Genomic DNA, 19,638 nt, shown 5'->3' on the forward strand with positions numbered 1-19,638 from the left:
TTTCCAAGAGATTTTGAATTCCAAATCTCCCGTGAATTTAACTATTACTTTTCCACTTTGGAAGTGTCTGGCTGCAATTCCCAAATAAGCATTTTACATTTCTTGTTTAAGACAAAATACAAAAGAGAAAGGAAAAATATAGTTGCAAGCATAATGGTGCACTAATCTGTGCATCAATGTGATGTGATTGGTCAAAAAGTAGATTTTATTGAAAACAGTGTTAATTTAAATTTTAAGTATGAATAAATCAGTATTGGTACACAGATTAGTGCGCAACTGTGCTTGTATATAGTAAAACTTAAAAGAGAAAAGGACAGTAAACAGTTGCTAACATTTTGCATTTTGCCCTTGTGAAATGGAGACAATCCTCAAACAAAGATAGACAGCCTCAGAGCCAACCGGTTATCAACCAATAAAGGTAAGGGAGAACTATGAAAAGAAAATAAAAAATAACAGAAAAAAATCGAAGCCACTTGAGCAAATAATCAGTCTCATCAATGCACAACAAAGCACCCTGCTTGCTGGGTAACGTAATGCTCTCTATTTTTATCAATGGTTGAGCCTGAATACACTGTATTTTAAAACAGGGAAATCCAGTTGTGGGAAATGCAACGATGCATAAGAATTTCAGCATTATATGCAGATGTCAGCCATAAACAGTGAAATCGTCATATAATGCTCCTAGATAAAGATGGAAAAGAATCGTGACATTGGATATAAAAACCCATCCAAAGCTTTTTTCTTTTTCAAATTTCTAATCATAAACCCTTTCATATCTAAGCGAAAGTGTGTGTGAACCAGTGATTACCAAAGTAAATGCCAAAACTGAGCATAGAACAAACGTTGAGGTAGCCAAGGGTGACTTCACACACTTTTTTTTTTTTTTTTTTTTTTTTTTTTTTGGAAAGAGGACGGTACCCCAATTTTATTAAAAAGCCCTCACTTTTGGCGGAGGAAAACCGTGGTAACAACCCGAAGCCTGAGGGTTACAAAAACACAATAAATCCAAAACCCAGGCATCAAAAACTATAATGGCCACATAAACATTACAGGACAGACCAAAGCACAAACTAACGAGAGAAACACGATCAAGAACCTGCAAGAGAAAAGCACAGAAAAACCAGAGGGTAAAACAAAGAGCTAAAAAGAAAGACAAACCTGGGAGAGCACTACATGGTTCGCAGGTAAGGAAGACCAAGTCTATCCATGCGAAGGAGTCCCCGAAGAGGGCTGGGCAGAAGATCATGAGCATCAAGCCAATCCGCGTTAAGTCCCCCAGCTCCCTGCTTGGCAAGAAAATCAGCCACTGCATTTCCTTCTCGAAAAACATGTTTCATCGTATACTCCATATTAGAAAGATTGTCTTGAAGCTCATCCCAGAACTCTTCTAAATACCAAATGTTGCAGCTCCCTCTAGTAATCCAGTTTACAAGAAGTTGGGAGTCGGACTCAATCTCTATGCGGTAAAAACCAAGATGATGACATCGACGAATCCCTTCCAGAAGACTTCTCATTTCTGCATAATTATTAGATCCCTGACCCAAAAACACAGAAAAAGCCCCAAGTAATTTTCCATCTTCGTCACGAATAACTCCTCCTGCTCCAGCCGGGCCACTCCATTGTAACAACTACTCCTGAATTAGCAATGCTGCATAGGTTTAAATAATTTTATCTTTAAAATTTTGTAAAATTATAAAAATATTCTTATTAAAATGATATTTTGTCTCATTTAATAAAAGACTGTAAATACATTCTCTAAATGTGAATTGCAAATAAAAGTTTTTTTTTATATGATTTATAATTTGGAAGAAAGAGTAAGAATAAAAAACATATCTAAATAAATATAAATTCAGAATAAAAAAATATAAAGAATGATTTAGTTTGCCAAATTCTAAAATTAAAAGTTATTTTAGGGAATGGATGTAGCTTACATTTTTTTCACTTCTCATGTTTTATCCCTGATGCTCTTACAAATGGGTCCTCTTGGGCCTCCGTTCAAAAAGCATAGCGAAGTCCAGCAACACCTCCACGTGCTTGTCGCATGACAATTAGAGGAGAGTAATCGGGGTATTGGAAGAGAAAACCTATTCATTATTTTAATTCTCATCATTTTCTCATGATTTTATGATGTGACATTATCTAGTTATTATAATTTTTTTAAATTTTTAAATAAAAATCAGTTCTACTTTTTTAAATTTTAAAATAAAAATTATATTAAAAAATTATATTCTAATAATATTTTAATTTTATAATATTTTTTATTCAATTTTTTATCTTCCCTTTTCTAAAACTCAATAAATACTTGAAAAATGATATTAGCTATCAAGAGTTGGGTCCCGATAGAAGTCACAGACTGTTTTTTTTTTTAATAATTGTGTGAATTTAAAAAAAAAAAATGTTAAAGGCTATGAAAAAATGTATGAAAAAAAAGCCCAAATGGCCTTATTTGGAGAATTTTTCAAACTACGTACTTTCAGGGGATATGGCACAAGACAAATACTTAACTCAACGTATGTTACTATTATTCATAAATCAGTATATCACTATTTAAAAAAATTTCATCTCGTCTCATTCCCCGACTGCCTTTCAACTTTTCCCATATTGTTCGTGATGTCAGGCATCTGTTTTCAATCTTCTCTCGGCTTGCATGGAAGAAAGCATTTTCATTTCCAGGTTTCTCTCTACGTGTTGTATGCTGATGCCTTGGACTACATTAGAACACAAACTCACCTCAACCTATTTCGAATTAATTATTAATGAGATTCACTATATTTTTAATTTTTCATAAAAAAATTAAACACATCTCAACTTATTTAATATATTTTAACTCTCGATTCCAAATAACAAAATGTCATCGTTCAATCTGTGAGAGCATCCATGCCCTAGAACTGCTGTTGAGATTTTATTGCTTTTGGAGAATTTAGTTGCACTTGTTTAAAAATGTATGCTCCCTCTCTGTGAATATACATATGTTGCTGTTCCTAGAAACCATGCAGCATGCACTTTCTATGATTTTTCGTTTTGACCCATTTTAGTTTCCTGCATATTCTCCAACCAGGGGGCAGAAAATAGTGACAGAAAACTTCCGAGAAGTTTGCTTGTACAATTCACTTGGGATGTGTGGGATGAGAATGTCAATGTATAATAGTAGTCTACATTATATTTGTAATAATATACAGCTGTAGTATTTTAGAGTGTATATAAGTAGGCTAGTCAACGCCACTAAATAGAGGCAGGTTGCACATGGTGCTGCTGAATATCAGGCGTAATCTAAGGGGTCATAGTTAGGTGATCTTCCCGCTCAAAATTACAGTACACAAGCCATGTAAATATGTTCTATATAAGTGGGAATAAATCCTCTGAAGAGGATCATTGAATCCATTTAACATGGTATCAGAGCTTCCTTGAAATTTTTTGTTTCGGCCTATCTCTATTGTTGTGGTCCTACAGAAATTTTTTTTACAGAAATTCTCACCGAGCTACCGCTGAAGCTCTTCAGACTTTCTTTTCAGCACCTCTTCAGAAATCCAGCTCTTCAGAAACACCTCTTCAGAAATCCAGCTCTTCAGAAACACCTCTTCAGAAATCCAGCTCTTCAGAAACTGAAGCTCTTCAGAATTTTTTTTCAACACCTCTTCAGAAATCTAGTTCCTGGTTCTGTTTGTATCTTTCGGCACCATCATCTCAACAGGTTCTCAGGCAAGTTCTCGGCACCATTATTTGGTTGTCGCCCGTGTAATTTTTTTTCCTCTCCTCTCGGTTTCGTGTGTCGGCGTTGGGTCTTTTATTTTCGGTCTCAGTCAGTGCTCATTTTCACGTGTTGGGTCTTTATTTCTCAGTCACGTGTTGGGTCTCGGCGTGCTCACTCACTTTCTCAGTCAGTGTGTCGGCGTTGGATCTTTATTTCTCGACTCTCTTTTTTTTTTTTTTTTTTTTGCTTTCGGTACCTCACTTTCACGTGGCTTGATTTCCCGTGGTTTGACTTCGGCTCTTTTATTTTCACGTGACTCGGCGTGTGATTCTTCTATTATTTCTCGGCTCTTTTATTTAGCTCTTGGTACAGTCTAATATTTTTTTTTGTTCTATTATTTTTTCTCAAGTTCAATTTTTTTTTTCTCTCGAGTTCAATTTTTTCTCTATGGATTCTGCACCTGTTTGTACCAAGTTTACGGGCAACAATTATTCTACGTGGGCATTTCAGTTTGAACTTTTTCTTAAGGGAAAAGATCTTTGGGATCATATTGATGGAACTGATTGTGCACTTAATCCTGATAAATCTAAGGATTGGGCTATGCTTGATGCTCGGATTATGTCTTGGCTTCTTAGTTCCGTTGAGCCACATATTGTCACTCACTTACGACCTCATCGCACCGCTCAACTCATGTGGACTTACTTAAAAAAAGTATATCATCAAGATAATGGTGCTCGTCGTTTTCAGTTAGAGCATACGATTGCCTTGTTTTCTCATGACAGTCGTTCCATTCAAGACTATTATTCGACCTTTCTGACTCTTTAGAACGAATATTCTGATTTGATTACTGCGGATGTTCCTGTTACCTCTCTTTCCACCATTCAAACTCTTCATGAAACTCGTCGTCGTGATCAATTTCTTATGAAACTCTGCCCTGAGTATGAATCTGTTCGCTCTTCTCTCCTGAATCGCTCTCCTGTTCCTTCTCTTGATGTTTGTGTTGGTGAGTTACTTCGTGAATAACAAAGACTTAGTACTCAAGCTTCTTTGGAACACTCTCATGGGAGTTCAGGATTCACTCCTGTGGCTTATGCTGCTCAACGAAGAGGACCGCTTGTACATCCTAGCACTTTACAGTGTTTTTGCTGCAAGGAATATGGGCATATTGCTGCTAATTGTCCTAAGAAATATTGTTCTTATTGCAAGAAAAATGGTCATATTATCAAAGACTGTCGTATACGGCCTCAAAATCGTCAGGTTCAAGCATTTCAGACTTCTATAGCACATGGCTCTTCCTCAGGCGCTTCCTCTGACCTTGCACCTCCTGCAACAAATTACTGCACACCAGAAATGGTGCAACAGATGCTAATTTCAGCATTATCTGCAATGGGGTTTCAAGGTAAACATACAACTAAACTCTGGTTTGTAGACTCAGGTGCGTCTAATCACATGACGAATACTCCAACTGCTCTATGTCATGTTCGGCCCTATGCTGGTCAATCTGCAATTCAGACTGCCAATGGTAGTTCTTTGCCAATAGCTGCTGTCGGATATGCCTCTTCTCAATTTACTGATGTGTTTCTTGCTCCTCAACTTTCCACAAATCTTATTTCTGTTGGACAATTAGTTGATAACAATTGTGCTGTTCATTTTTCCGGTGATGGTTGTGTTGTGCAGGACCAGGTAACGGGGGAGCCGATCGCGAAGGGACCTAAAGTGGGGCGTTTATTTCCACTATTTTTACCTGTTCCAGTACTTTCTTCAATTTCGTCTATAAAGTCTTTTACTTGTCATAATGTTCCAGATCTGAGTATGATGTGGCACCGTCGTTTAGGTCATCCCAATGCTCAGATCTTATCTCATGTATTGCACTCAAATTTTCGTAATAATGAAGAACGTTCTTCCTTATCTCTTCAGTGTGATTCTTGTAAACTTGGTAAAAGCAAAACTCTTCCATTTCCTTTGCATGCTAGTAGAGCTTCTCACTGCTTTGATCTTATCCATAGTGATGTTTGGGGACCTTCCCCGGTTAGTTCACATGAAAAATTTAAATATTATGTAACTTTCATTGATGATTATAGCAGATTTACTTGGGTTTATTTTCTTCACTCTAAATCTGAGGTTTTTCGTACTTTCACCGAGTTTTTAGCGTACATTAACAATCAATTCTCTGCAACTATTAAGACATTACGCACAGATTCTGGTGGTGAATATTTGTCTATTGAGTTTCAGGCATTCTTGGCTTCTAGAGGTATTATTCATCAACGTTCATGTCCTGCTACTCCCCAACAAAATGGAGTCGCCGAACGCAAAAATCGTCATCTTCTTGATGTGGTACGTACTCTCTTGTTAGAATCCTCTGTTCCATCAAAGTTCTGGGTCGAGGCTCTGAAAACTGCCACTCACTTGATTAATCGTTTACCCTCCCAAGTTTTACACATGGAGTCTCCCTATTTCCGCTTGTTTGCTAAACAACCTAATTATGATAATCTCCGTATCTTTGGTTGTGTATGCTTTGTCCATTTACCTCCTCATGAGCGACATAAATTATCTGCTCAATCTGTTAGATGTGCTTTCTTGGGATATAATGTGTGTCAAAAGGGATTTGTTTGCTATGATCCTACTTTACATCGTACACGAATTTCTCGGAATGTTATTTTCTTTGAAAATCAACATTTCTTTCCTGTGTCCTCTATATCTTCTTCTTCTACTGTGGTCCTTCCTTTTTTTGAACAGCAGTTCTCAGATCCTCATCCAGTCACCTCTCGTTTTAAACCGGGTGTTGTATATACAAGACGCTCCCGCCCACAGTCTCTTCCGGCGGCTTAACCGATATCTGATTCTACCATGCTCCAGGACCAGTCAATTGCAACATCTTCAGAGCACTTGGTACGTCGCTCTTCTCGAATGTCAATACCTCCGGATAGGTATGGGTGGTTTGCTTCTGCTCTTACTGCTACATTATCCAACTTTGATATTCCCACATATTACTCACATGCTGTCAAGCATGATTGTTGGCGACAAGCTATGCAGGAAGAAATTGCCGCTTTAGAGGCCAATCACACCTGGGACATTGAGTCATGTCCTCCCACCATTGTTCCTCTGGGTTACAAATGGGTTTATTCAATCAAAGTTCAATCTGATGGAAGTTTGGAACGTTACAAAGCTCGGCTTGTTGCACTTGGAAATAATCAAGAATATGGTGTCAATTATGAAGAGACCTTTGCTCCAGTGGCTAAGATGACTACTGTTCGTATGATTCTAGCTCTTGCTGCTTCCAGTGATTGGCCACTACATCAAATGGATGTTAAAAATGCTTTCCTTCATGGGGATCTTAAGGAGTGTATTTATATGAAGCCACCCCCGGGATTGTTCGCCTCTCCGACTTCACAAGTGTGTAAGCTTCGTCGCTCCCTTTATGGTCTCAAACAGGCACCGAGGGCCTGGTTTGATAAATTCCGCACAACTTTATTACAATTTTCATTCAAGCAGAGCAAGTATGATACTTCATTGTTTCTTCGGAAATCAGATATGGGTCTTGTTGTTCTTTTGGTTTATGTTGATGATATTGTGATCACTGGTTCCGATTTTGTCTTATTTGGTCAGTTCAAGACTCATCTCTTAGAGTTCTTTCATATGAAAGATCTTGGATCTCTCACATATTTTCTTGGTCTTGAGGTGCATCGTAACTCTTCTGGTATTTCACTCAATCAACATAAGTATGCTAGTGACTTGGTAGCTACAGCTGGTCTACAGGAGGCTACTTCTGTTGATACTCCTATGGAATTAAATGTCAAGCTTCGCAAAGAGGAGGGTGACTTACTTGCTGATCCCAGTTTATATCGAAAATTGGTTGGTAGCCTTGTTTATCTCACTATTACTAGACCAGACATTTCATTTGCTGTACAGCAAGTCAGTCAGTTTCTTCAGACTCCTCGTCATCTTCATTTGGCTGCTGTTCGAAGGATCATACGCTATGTTCAGGGCACTTCTGCCCGTGGTTTATTCTTCCCGGCCAACAACTCTACTCGTCTTGTTGCTTATAGCGATGCTGATTGGGCTGGTTGTGCAGATACACGTCGCTCCATCACTGGTTGGTGTGTGTTCTTAGGTAATGCATTAATCTCTTGGAAGAGTAAGAAGCAAGACAGAGTGTCTAAATCATCTACAGAATCTAAATACCGAGCGATGTCTTTAGCTTGTTCTGAAATTATTTGGCTTCGGGGTATGCTTGCTGAACTCGATTTTTCTGAGACCGATCCCACACCTCTACATGCCGATAATACGAGTGCTATTCAGATAACGGCCAATCCTGTCTATCATGAGCGCACAAAGCATATTGAAGTTGATTGTCCTTCTATCCGTGAAGCATTTGAAGCTCGTGTTATCACTATTCCACATATTTTCACTGAACTACAAATTGCAGATATCTTCACCAAGGCTCTCACTCGTCATCGACATTGCTTCCTAAGCAGCAATTTGATGCTTGTTGATCTACGGGCATCAATTTGAGGGGGGCTGTCAATGTATAATAGTAGTCTACATTATATTTGTAATAATATACAGCTGTAGTATTTTAGAGTGTATATAAGTAGGCTAGTCAACGCCACTAAATAGAGGCAGGCTGCACATGGTGCTGCTGAATATCAGGCGTAATCTAAGGGGTCATAGTTAGGTGATCTTCCCGCTCAAAATTACAGTACACAAGCCATGTAAATATGTTCTATATAAGTGGGAATAAATCCTCTGAAGAGGATCATTGAATCCATTTAACAAAGAAAACAAAGAGGCTTGTTAATCGATTGGCCAATGAGATGTCCTTACTTACCTACAAGTATTGATCCCTATTTTCTTATTTAGTGCTATCATGATGGAACTCGTGGGTAAAAATTATGACTTTTGGAGAGTGTGTTCTAATGTACTGATCAAAATGTAAATTGATGTTTACCATTTTGGAGAAGGTGTTAAATAAGATTGCAAAGTGCAAATCCATTTATGTCTGTCTTTCGGGTTGGCAGCCAAACGTGATATGACTTTTGGAAGACAGTACAAAAGCAATATCAAGCAATGGGAAGAGGCCCTAGAAAATCCATCTATGTTGAATATGTTTGTCTTTGGATTCTTATGTTGTGACAAAGATTATCAGCTCTAAGTGTTGCGTGTCGGGTTTGGATAATGTCAAGATAAGTTTAGAACTCAAATAAATTATCCTTAACTCCATGCATTCAATTGATTAAATGAGTTAAACTCCTCGACTTCATCTTTAACTCGCTAATTTCGTGTTGAGATCCTGTATTGAATTCACATATCATATAAACAATTAAAGCCCCATTTTAAGTTGATTGATGATCTTTTTGGCATGGTCGCATGAATTCTCATTTAAATAGTTCCATGTATGTGGATGTAGTTCAAACTCCAGCTTCATTAAACAACCCTTCAAAAATTGGAACTACAAAAGCCTCACAATTTGGTGTGGTCTCCTTATTATATCTTTTATTCTTTGTAAGAAATCATCAAATCTTCAGATTAACAACCAGTCTTCATCATGCAATGTTGCTAGGAATTGTATCATGTAATGGCCAACAGAATGGCAACTGCAACTCCTGCACTCGTCCACCTTCCAGACATTCCTCCCTGCTGATGTACCGCATGTCCTTTACTCTGCTAATTAAGGGGAAAAAAAGGAGGATCACTAAAAATAACTTTGATGTGATCATAAATAATCCTTTAGCCTAGTAGTTCGTTTTCCTCACAGTTAGATAGGAGGTTCAGGATTCAACTTGCCGGAGGTGTAGGATTTGTTTGGTTAAGGGATTCTTCTATCGATTATAAATTTTGTTTCTAGGAAAAAAAAAAAAAGATGTGAAATATAACATGATCAAATTCTAATTTTGTTCCAAAAATTTTAGTTGACGAGACGAGTAGAGCAGGAGTTTTATTGAACTTATATTCTGACAAGACTGAAGGCATTACCGAATTTGGTGATGGTGCTGGTGAATCTGTTTCCTGATCTGTGTTTTCCACTGTAGGAGGCGCTGGGGGGCTGCGAACTGTCCGTGCGTGCGTTGGTGCTGGTGCTGGTGCTGGAGTTAGTGCTACTGCATGACCACCATGATGTTTCTTGTGCTTGTGTCTGTGCCTCCTCCTGTGCTTGTGCCTTGCGGGAGGTGGAGGCGTTGGGGGCTCTAAGATGGGTGATGGAACTGGTGCCTCTTTAACGGGTGCTGGTGCTGGTGTTGGTGGTGTTGGCACTGGTGATGGTACTGGTGTCTCTTTTGCAGGGGCTGGTGCTGGTGGCGCTTTCTTTGGTGATGGAGATTTCTTTGGCGGTGGTAGGTGTGGCGGTAAAGCTGGTGGTAGAGGTGGTGGTGAAGCAACTGGTGGCGGTGGCAATGCCGGTGGTGGTGTCCTTTTTGGTTTTGGTGGTGGAATCTTAGGGGGTGGCACCGTTGGGCTTAAAGACGGCGCAACTTTAGAAGAAGGTGCTTTTACCGGTGGCTTTGCTGCAGATAATGGGGAGGCAGAACGAGGTGCGGTTGCAGTGGGTAACTTAGAAGGTGCAGATGGTACTGTTGAAAGAGGTGATTTTGCGGCTGGCAATTTGGATGGTGCAGATGGCACGGTAGAAGCTGGTGGCTGCTTTGCTGTTGGCAAATGAGATGGTGCAGCCGGTATTGTAGTTGGTAAGGTAGACTTTGCGGCCCCTGGTGCAGCTTTTGCATTGCCAAGGAATGGTGGAAAGCAAAGACAAACCAGGAAGAAAGCGCACAACATTATAGCCATCTCTGTGGAGATGAGAACTGGTAGGACATACTGATCATGGCAACATAATACATATATAGGGCAGAGAGAGCGTTATGAGAGTCGAAGACAGGTGGGGTGTGATGTTGGAGGGAGACAAGGGAGCGATGTAGAATTCATTTGATTGCTACTTCCCTTCTAATGATTTCGCAAACGAGTTTGTTAAACTTATCAAAAAAAAATTATATTCATCATCTTTCCAACTATAATCGTTTCATCAAGAGCGGTGATATAATGGTCTTTAGGTTACTCCTATATGATTTAGCATGTACCGAATCCTTGATTCAAACTAATCCGAATATAAATTTGGATAAATTTTCAATTAATAGAATGTTATTATGGTCACATCTAAATAAGGAAGTCACATCTCGTCGCCTCCTCCTATCCTTACTCACAATAGAGAGATAAATATTATTTTTCATTTTTTATTTCTTTATCCCCTGTCACGCTTACCACGTGACACATTTTAAATAAATCATTAGTAAGTAATCGAAATTTAGGATAATAAAATGCAGGATGATTTAGGATAATAAAATTTAGGCAGAAAAGTAATATTGAAAAAAAAATTAAAAAAACCATTATGATTTCATCATATCTTGATAAATAATAAATAAATTTTTAATCATTTGATGTGGAAAGGAAGATGACGTATATCATTTTTCTAATCTTATAGACCCCTTCTCACCTTGGATAGCTCGTGAAGGGAGCCTTGATGAAGCTGAGCTTAATGATCCAGCTTCAGCCTCACTATATTGCAAAAGCCTGGTTTTAATCTACAAAATAACCATCGCCTATTGAAATGTTTTAATCAATCTTTTCTATCATCGTTACTGATATTATTTCTCTGTCATCAGTATGATTACTGGGGCTGAGTAGGCATTGGCCAGCCCCACATTTGCTAGGTGCCCGACCGAGAAACGTCAAATAAAAAAAAAGAAGTCGCCGTGTACTCATTTGTAAGACTCGCTGCGCAAAGGAGTTGTGAATTTTCTGGCCCAACCATCCGAGCCCTTGGACCGATTACAAGAACACTCCTTTCAGGGACTATATTTTTCCCATTAGAACACGATAACCTCATTTATCATGGCTCTTTTGACAAAAGTAAAGGTCATGAAGGGGAGTGAATTAAGTAGATAGCATGGATTTAGCATTCTCAAGCGCTAAAGAAATCTTTACCAAACTTTTTTTTAACATGTATATGTCACCGTATCGATCCCAACATTTGATCTAAACGCTGGTGACCAGTCCACTTCTAGTAATTGGATGAAAGCAAGTCTCTAGATTATTAGAACTCCTTTTTCACCCAATTTCTATCACCCAGAAATGATATGCAAGCCGAAAAACTCATATTTGCTGCAAGTAAACATTCATTTTCCGTTTCATGCAAGCTTCCAAACGAGAAAAAAACAGAAGAACAAACGCTTAGACGTTCGAAATTGTAAATGTCATAAATTGATTCCCAGCCCCAAGGTAACCTGCTTGATACAGAAGGTGATCAAAGCAACTCTTTCACTGCCACTGCTAGCCAATTATGTGCAAAAGGAGCCCACAAAATAAATTCTGGGACACCACGATGTCATTTCCTTCTTCCTATTCTATCAGAGTCGCCTCGAGTCTGCATTTTAATTCTAAATTCTCAATCCATCCAACATCAGATGATAAATTTTGCAGTCAAGGAGTCATCAAACCATAATAATACCAACTTTTTTTATTTTTAAGGACAGACATCTTTCTCAACAAAATTTTTACTGCTTGAAGAAATACGGGGTTCAGTACCATCCTTACAAACAGAAAACGTGGAAGATATCGTGCATCTTTGTAAGGAATTTTGCTGGATGGTGCGAACCAGAAAGTTGTGCAGATGGGGGAGGGGGCTCTTCTTTCTTTTTTTTCTTCCTTCTCAGCTGGAAGAATTGCTGCATTACATCTGCACACTCCGATGCCAACACCCCCCGCCGGATGGTCATTTTCGGGTGGAATGGGTGGACTGGAGCAGCTGGCTTATCTGACAATTCCGAGCCATTTCCACCTTCACCTCCATCAGGAAAAAGTCTGCAAAAAATAAAATAAATGTCAAAACTTACAGGATATTTTTTCTTTTCTTCCTCACAGTTGCTAATTATAGTTATCCATCCATCACCTCTATGTTCAATATACAAGTGTCCATTAACCCGAAGAAAATAATAAAATAACAGGCTTATCAATCCATTAGAAGATTCAGCATAAGTTTTATTTCAAAATCCAAATGCTGACTGGTTTAACCATCACTTTAATGACCAAAGGAGAAAAGAAGCAGAAATAGCATGCAAGTTTCATACCTAATCCAGCTGCCATCAGCTCCAAGAAGCTTATTGGGAGCTCCCCATACAAGAGTGTTGACTCTAGCTTGAAGTATTGCTCCAGCACACATGGGACATGGTTCAAGAGTTACATAAAGAGTCGTCTCCTGAGGATGGACGAGATTATTAAGCTGAAGCAAGGTTCAATCAAATAGCTTGACGGGGGAAACATAAATCCTATAACTAAAACTTCATAATAGATTGTTTTCTATAGAGACTAGATTCTACAGAGGCCATGGTTCTTGTTAACTTTGTAACCAGAATGGCAGATAACGGTTAAATAACCAAAGCATCGGAAAGTGATACTTATCATAACCAGTAAAGACAGGTTTTTTCTTATTTTATTTTAATTTATTTTTCTTTTATTATTTTAGTTTAGTTTTTGGGGGCTGGAAAACAAGTAGAGTCGTCATGATGGTAATTATCAGCCATGCTCCACGTTCAACGAATTATCGTATTTGAAACACATTGATTGTTGACACACTTTTCAGTTTGAGGTTATTGGATGAACCACAGAATGCAAATTGACTCTAAAATCAAACGTGACACATTCTTAAAACTTCAGAATGGGGTAGTTATAAGCAAAGAATCATTATTGGAAGTTAACTACTGAATGAGAGCATGACTTTCTTCATCTTCCAAAATCTGACTGATGGTAAGCCAAGGGGCCAGTTCAAATCTCTAATTTATGGGGGCAAAAAAGATATCCTCTTAACCCCTAGGGGTTGACTCAATTGGTAAAGGCATTGGGCTTGAGCGAATGCTCCCCCCGAGTCTAAGGTTCAAATTCCCTTGAGTGCAAACAATCTTTAGGGGCCCTAGGACTAGGGGATTTTCCCCTTGAATTATGTTAAATACACAACCATTGATCCAAAAGCCCTAGGACTGTTGAATACTAATTTGGTTAAACCTTTAACCCTCAAGATCATAACATTCCACCACGCTTACAAATTCAAAGTCCACGGCAACCCACTCTATCAACGCTGATCCGGTGGTAGTCATTTCTCTTTTGACAGCTTCACTCATCTATCAATATTTAATGATGTAACACTATGCCCATACATATTACCAAGGCATTTTAATCCATCCTATAGGTCACCCCCTCCGTGACTTGAACTCGTGACATGGTCCCTACTCTAATACCAATTGTTAAATACCCAACCATTGATCTAAAAACCATAAGACTATTGATACTAATTTAGTTAAATTTTTATCCTTCAGGATCATAACAAATTACCCAAGGTGCACTTATGAGAAACTCTTTGCCAAGGGTCTGTGCACCCCTAGGATTAGTCGAGACACTGTTCCCAAACACCTGGTGCCAATAAAAAAATAAAAAATAAAATAAAATAAAAGATATGCACTTCATGTGAACCACAATGAAGAGCATCACAGAGAACACCATCTTCCAAAAAGAGGAATGGGCACCAATGCTGGATTTTTCTTTGGAAGCACCAAGGTTTATAAGTTGTTACGACAGTATTGCTCTAAGGGTTAATAATAATAAGGGGGTACTGTCCTCTTCTTTCAAAGAAAAAAAAAGGAATCAGCATCATTGAGAACATTTACCTGGATTGTATCAGGAAGTTGGAAGTAAGAGAAGACCGCAGTCTTTATGTCAGCAATATCAGCTTGTTTATTCAGTTAGTAAGACAATTGCTCACCAAAAATGATTTTTTTTTTTTTTTGATAAATCAGACTTTTTTTATTGGCACTGGGTGTCCAGGACAAAGTCCCAACTAATCCTAGATTGCACAAGCCCTCGGTAAAAAGTTTCCTGTAAGTGCACATTGGAAAATTAAGGGGAAATTCTCCCAATCCAATGGCCCCAAAAGTGTAAATGCAGAGTTTCGTTATTCAAATCCACACTTCAAGCAATTAATAAATCTCATATTTACTTATAAAAGAAAAACTAATGAATCTCATATTTTACTTCGCATTCTATATCATTATCAGCATTCAATACATTGTGGATGCATGTTTAATGCACATGTTAGCTTTATATACATATTAAAAAAAATGTTTGCTTTACTATCGTCATTATTTACAAACAATTATGAGAAAAGTGCAATGCAAAGTGCTCGGTTCTATGTCATATAGGAAACGCTTGCTTCTATTATACCATTTTTCTCATATTGCCCCTAAGATAGCAGTAGCTTCAATTTCCAACCTAATCAGCAGCATAAAGAAATTATAATGTCAGTTTGGTCCTTCAATTTTAAAGAAGCAATTAATCCAAATGTTTGGTTCAATCCCATATGAGAGTAGGATAAAGATGATGATGTAACAAACCATAGGTGCAAAGTGCGAGGGTTCAATCTGAGGCACATTTTCATCTTATCATATAAGTGAAGATGAGATTTAAAATTTTAGGAACAAAAATAGAATCGAGTTCTAACACATGAAATTACCGCAAGCCTCCAAGTGCGTAGCACATTTGAAGCCTCCCGTATGCAAATCATTTCTGCATGAGCGGTGGAGTCTCGTAGCTCTTCCACACTGAAATACATATACCCATATAAATATCCAAAAGAAAATATCCAACCAAACAATAGAAAAATACGCTCGTACAACTTACAGGTTACAACCACGACCAATAATCTTCCCATGCTGCACAAGTACAGCCCCAACAGGCACCTCCCAAGAAGCAGCAGCCTTCTTAGCTTCCAAAAGTGCCTCCCTCATAAACATTTCATCCATTCTTCGCTGCTCGCTTTCAAGTTTATATGCTTCCTCCCATTCATCAAATCTATCTCTTGGGATTTGCTCTTTCCGCTGAAGTTTTCTTTTTTTCAATTCCCCATCCTTTCTCTCAGTCCCTGAGATTTCAGTCAATCTCACACTAACAAGTTCCTTCCTCTGGTCCATGGAGGCACTTCCAGATGCAGCAGTTACTCCGGTTTCAGAAAATTCTTCTACAATGGGAGGCCTTCTTATGCCTCTAGAAGGTGAAGATAATGATAATCCCACTTCTTCAATGCTAGAATGGGTTCCATGAAGACCTTTTGTATCTTCATTGAAACCTAAATTTTCATTTCCAGAGGCCAAGGAAATACCTTTTGACACTGACCCACTTTCTGATATAGTTAAGGAAGACGAATTGTCAGCTTCGAGATAACTGAACTTATCCTTTGATCCCATTGTGTCAGAAGCTTCTCCTTGAGGTTCAATAGAAGTTTTCCCACATAGTTTCCGATCAGAAGGAAAAACTTCTGGTGGCATGCTTCTTTTTTCCCTTTTTGTATTCTCATCATTGTTCTCCTCATGCTCACGACCAGAAAACCATGTCTCACTGCCAGCAGACTTGTATGATGAACTCCTTCCACCTGACCTTGTGACCAAATTAGTGGATTCAGAATGTGAAACCCACCTTAGTCGAATTACATCAGCAATGATACCCCACAAGGACCTGCCAGTTCTCTTCACAATGGCATCCCCAGTAGTTGTAGTTTCCTGTGGTCCTTCTGCCGGGGAAGTTTGCTGAACAGACGAGTCCATTACATCCCACATTTCATCAGAAGGCCCCTTTGTTCCAGAACCCCCTGATGAACGTCTTGAACCACACTGCTTCAATTGCGAGTCTTCAGAAACAAATTGACTTGAGCTCTCTTGCCTGTACTCACCAGAAGCCAGCTTCATTTCAGAAGCTTTCTTCTCCTTCTGGATTTGAGTCGTCAAAACCTCATGCCTTACCTTCTCAACAAACTCATCCACATGGTGCACGGATGATTTCTCTAAACGATCAGCTGAACCCAGAGTATCTTCAGGGGTGATAAAGTTTAAAGGCTCCCCATAAGTCTCAGTACTTTCATCTTTACCATATGATTCATGTTGCAAAGCTGAGACTATGCCTCCTGAACCTGAATAATAGGCACTAGAGCCACTTTCTGATGTTTCACCTGAAACCTCTAGGGTTGCATTCCCTCTAGTCATCTCAACATGCAGAGAGCCTCTAGATACCAATTGAGATGGTGGAGGAACTAACAGTGCCTCCAAGCTACTCTTATCCTCCTCCACATCAATATGTTGTACTTGACCCTGGGAAACCAAATTCACAGCCACTGGGAAACTAGAGGCCTCTCCTAAGGTTTCTTCATGAAAAGTTGGTAATTTAGAAGGTCTTTGACCCTCTCTCATTGATTTAATTTGCTTGACCATTTCATCAGTTTGATCATGTCTTTCTCTTGTTTCCTCGACTGGTTTTGTAAGTGATGTCAAGTTACTCTTTTCAAAAGTTCTTCGATCTGTAATTGCTTCTGTATCACTAGCTTGAACCACTGATATACGAGTGTCATCTTCAGAACCTTTTTGGGACTGGATTCTCTGAGGAGCTTGTTTATTTGTTTTGGGATGTGGCCACTTCACTTCTGGACTTAAAGTGGAAACCAGATCTGAGTTCTCTCTCTTGTTCTTCAACCTAGTTTCTGTCTGTGTAATGGAGGCTCTTTCAATATTACCTTTATGGAATTCTGATATTCCAGCGACTTTCTGGGATTTTCTTCCTGAGTCAATCTGTTCACTGATCCATTCACCTGTTTGGAGGTGTCGCTTCTCTTTCTGCTGAATTGAACTCACAACCAAATTTGAATTTTCTTCTTGGTTATTCATTCTAGTATCAGATTGCCTTGGCCAATCAGAGGTTCTCTCAGCATTAACATCTTCAATTTCTGACATTTCAGTGAGTTGATGGAAGTTTCTTTTTTGTAAGGAAGTTGTCTCTACATCACTGGCAGGGAACTCTGGAAATTCTGTATGTTGCTGGTATTTTCTTCTAGGCTTGTACACCCCGAAGGCTTGATTCTCGGTTTGACCATATTGCTTTCCTGTTTCCTTGTCCATATTTACCATCAATTTTAAATTCTCTTCCTCATCCTCAATTTTCTTGTGGGAACTGGATGTCTTTCCATGATTTCTTCCATAGGCTCTTGACACTGGTGAATGCATTTGTGAGGATTCATTCCTAGACTCTGTTGCTTCAACTGATATTTCAGTGAGCTTCTTCTCCGACTTTTTCCTCCACTCCAACTCAACACCATTTCTCACTGCAGCATTTCTCTGTTGAGGGATACCACCCTGTGCCTCTGCATCATCTTGATGCATCTTATACTCTATACCCACTTCCATTTCTGCCTCAAATTTATCGTTCCCACTATTTCCTGAGTCCCTATACACACTTGATGATTCTTCCATGAATCTGCCCTGCTTATCCTGAACTTCCATGTCACTCTCAAAACCTCCCAAAGATGAAAACGAGTAATAAGATGAACTAGAACCTCCTTTTCTTCTTCTATGATTTTCATTTTTCGAAAATGTTCCCCACTCCTCATCCTGCGCACAATCCTCCTGCCTCGACTCAATTGGGACCGTCTGCAGTTCATGCCTTGAATGTAATTCAAGGGAAGCAGCATTTTTCTTCCCACTATAACATTCACTACCATAACTCTCCCTCTCTTCCAGCTCCGCTTGCTTAGATGAACTCACAGTTCTCTCTCCACGATTAATATTCCCCACCTTAAGGGCGTCCCCTCTCTTCGATGACCTCACATATCTCTCCGTCCCACCACTATTCCCTCCCTCCGCCACCTCAGCTCTCCTAGATGAAATGGAATTTCTCTCTCTACCACCAAGATTTGCTCTCTTCCCCACTTCCACTCTCTTACAAGAATACCCACTTCTCCCTACATCAACAAAAGATTCCGCCCCCACTTCCTCACTCAACAAACTCAACAATGATTCCACGTCGTCGAAATGACCCCGACGGTGCATTTCATTTTCCTCCTCAGAAATCATACAACTACATCTTCCATTTATTCTCCTACTACCATTACAGACACTCCTCTTCTTCAGGGCACGAGAACGACCATAACAACGTCGCTCCAAACCATAAACCGGAAGCCCGTAATAGTACCGGTCTCCACCACCCAAGATCAGCCTTCTAGAAAGCGACCATTGAATCAGGGTGGACTGCCTCAGCCCATATAAGAAGCTATGACTTGTGGGCACCACCGCCTGGGTAGAAAAGGCATAACACCGACAACAACCACAACATGATGGTGATCGTGATGGGACTCTATCATACCTCTCATTCGAGAAGTAGGAGTAGTCATTGAAGGAAAAAGGAGTGTTTTTGCTCCGAAGTGGGTATATGGTTGAATTAGTAAAGATGCTGTGCATGTCGAGAGAGAGAGAGGTGCTTACCTTGATGTGAGAAACGGGTTATGGAGGGATTAGAGGATTGTTGAAGCCGAAGCTGAGAGTGACACACACCATGTAAAGTCTGTTGTGGATCAAATATTACTCAGAAATTCTGTTGAAAATAGAGTTTGGAGTCCGACGGAGGGACAGATAGAGACCGAGCGAGCGAGCGGGTCAGACTCGGGTTGGGCAGCCGAAACTCCGATTTTCTTTTTAATTTCTCCTCTTCGTTTTTTTCAGGCCGTAAAATAAAAGAAATGATATGGGCTCTTGAAATTGGGCGGCTTAAGTTGGGCTTGAATGGGTTGAATCCTCAAAAGCTCTAATTATGATACCTTGAGCCCAAAAGTGAAATTGGGATATATTGGGCTCCTCTGTTGATAATGTTACAAATCCCTAGATTCGACTGAGCCCAACCAAGCTCACAATATCTATATTCAGCCCAACTCGACGAGATTTTCTGTTTTCCTCGATATTCATTCCAGTTTCCACTCCCTCGGTTCAAAAACGTTGGCATTGAGAAATGAGAAGGGAATCGAATCCTAAATACATATAAAACTGACAAACTGTGGCATCGAAAAGATAAATTATTTTAAAATAAAGTTTAAGATA

General features: G+C 39.2%; 3 protein-coding genes across 5 annotated transcripts; all 3 read right to left on the bottom strand.

Moving 5' to 3' along the window:
* Positions 1–1,088: 1,088 nt before the first annotated feature.
* Positions 1,089–1,514, bottom strand: LOC122310097. Its single transcript, XM_043123983.1, has 2 exons — positions 1,196–1,514; positions 1,089–1,096 (listed from the first exon to the last, which is right to left on the bottom strand). Exons 1-2 carry the CDS (start codon positions 1,512–1,514, stop codon positions 1,089–1,091), a joined length of 327 nt encoding a protein of 108 aa, XP_042979917.1.
* Positions 1,515–9,064: 7,550 nt separating this feature from the next.
* Positions 9,065–10,508, bottom strand: LOC122311235 (lysine-rich arabinogalactan protein 19-like). Of its 2 annotated transcripts, none has more exons than XM_043125694.1 (2): positions 9,665–10,508; positions 9,065–9,355 (listed from the first exon to the last, which is right to left on the bottom strand). In XM_043125694.1, the coding sequence occupies exons 1-2, from the start codon at positions 10,472–10,474 to the stop codon at positions 9,260–9,262; spliced, it is 906 nt and encodes a 301-aa protein (XP_042981628.1). In that variant the 5' UTR covers positions 10,475–10,508; the 3' UTR covers positions 9,065–9,259. The 2 variants fall into 2 exon arrangements, with proteins under 2 accessions (XP_042981628.1, XP_042981629.1); XM_043125695.1 differs by having other exon boundaries at positions 9,073–9,352.
* A 1,604-nt stretch (positions 10,509–12,112) lies between these two features.
* On the bottom strand, positions 12,113–19,220 carry LOC122309696 (tRNA(adenine(34)) deaminase, chloroplastic-like). Of its 2 annotated transcripts, XM_043123270.1 has the most exons (4): positions 15,410–19,219; positions 15,243–15,330; positions 12,811–12,938; positions 12,113–12,544 (listed from the first exon to the last, which is right to left on the bottom strand). In XM_043123270.1, the coding sequence occupies exons 1-4, from the start codon at positions 19,003–19,005 to the stop codon at positions 12,274–12,276; spliced, it is 4,083 nt and encodes a 1,360-aa protein (XP_042979204.1). In that variant the 5' UTR covers positions 19,006–19,219; the 3' UTR covers positions 12,113–12,273. The 2 variants fall into 2 exon arrangements, with proteins under 2 accessions (XP_042979204.1, XP_042979205.1); XM_043123271.1 differs by lacking the exon at positions 12,113–12,544 and having other exon boundaries at positions 12,904–15,001; positions 15,410–19,220.
* Between the last annotated feature and the right edge of the window lie 418 nt (positions 19,221–19,638).

The sequence above is a fragment of the Carya illinoinensis genome, chromosome 5 (genome assembly GCF_018687715.1).
Source record: "Carya illinoinensis cultivar Pawnee chromosome 5, C.illinoinensisPawnee_v1, whole genome shotgun sequence".
Lineage (NCBI taxonomy): Eukaryota > Viridiplantae > Streptophyta > Magnoliopsida > Fagales > Juglandaceae > Carya > Carya illinoinensis.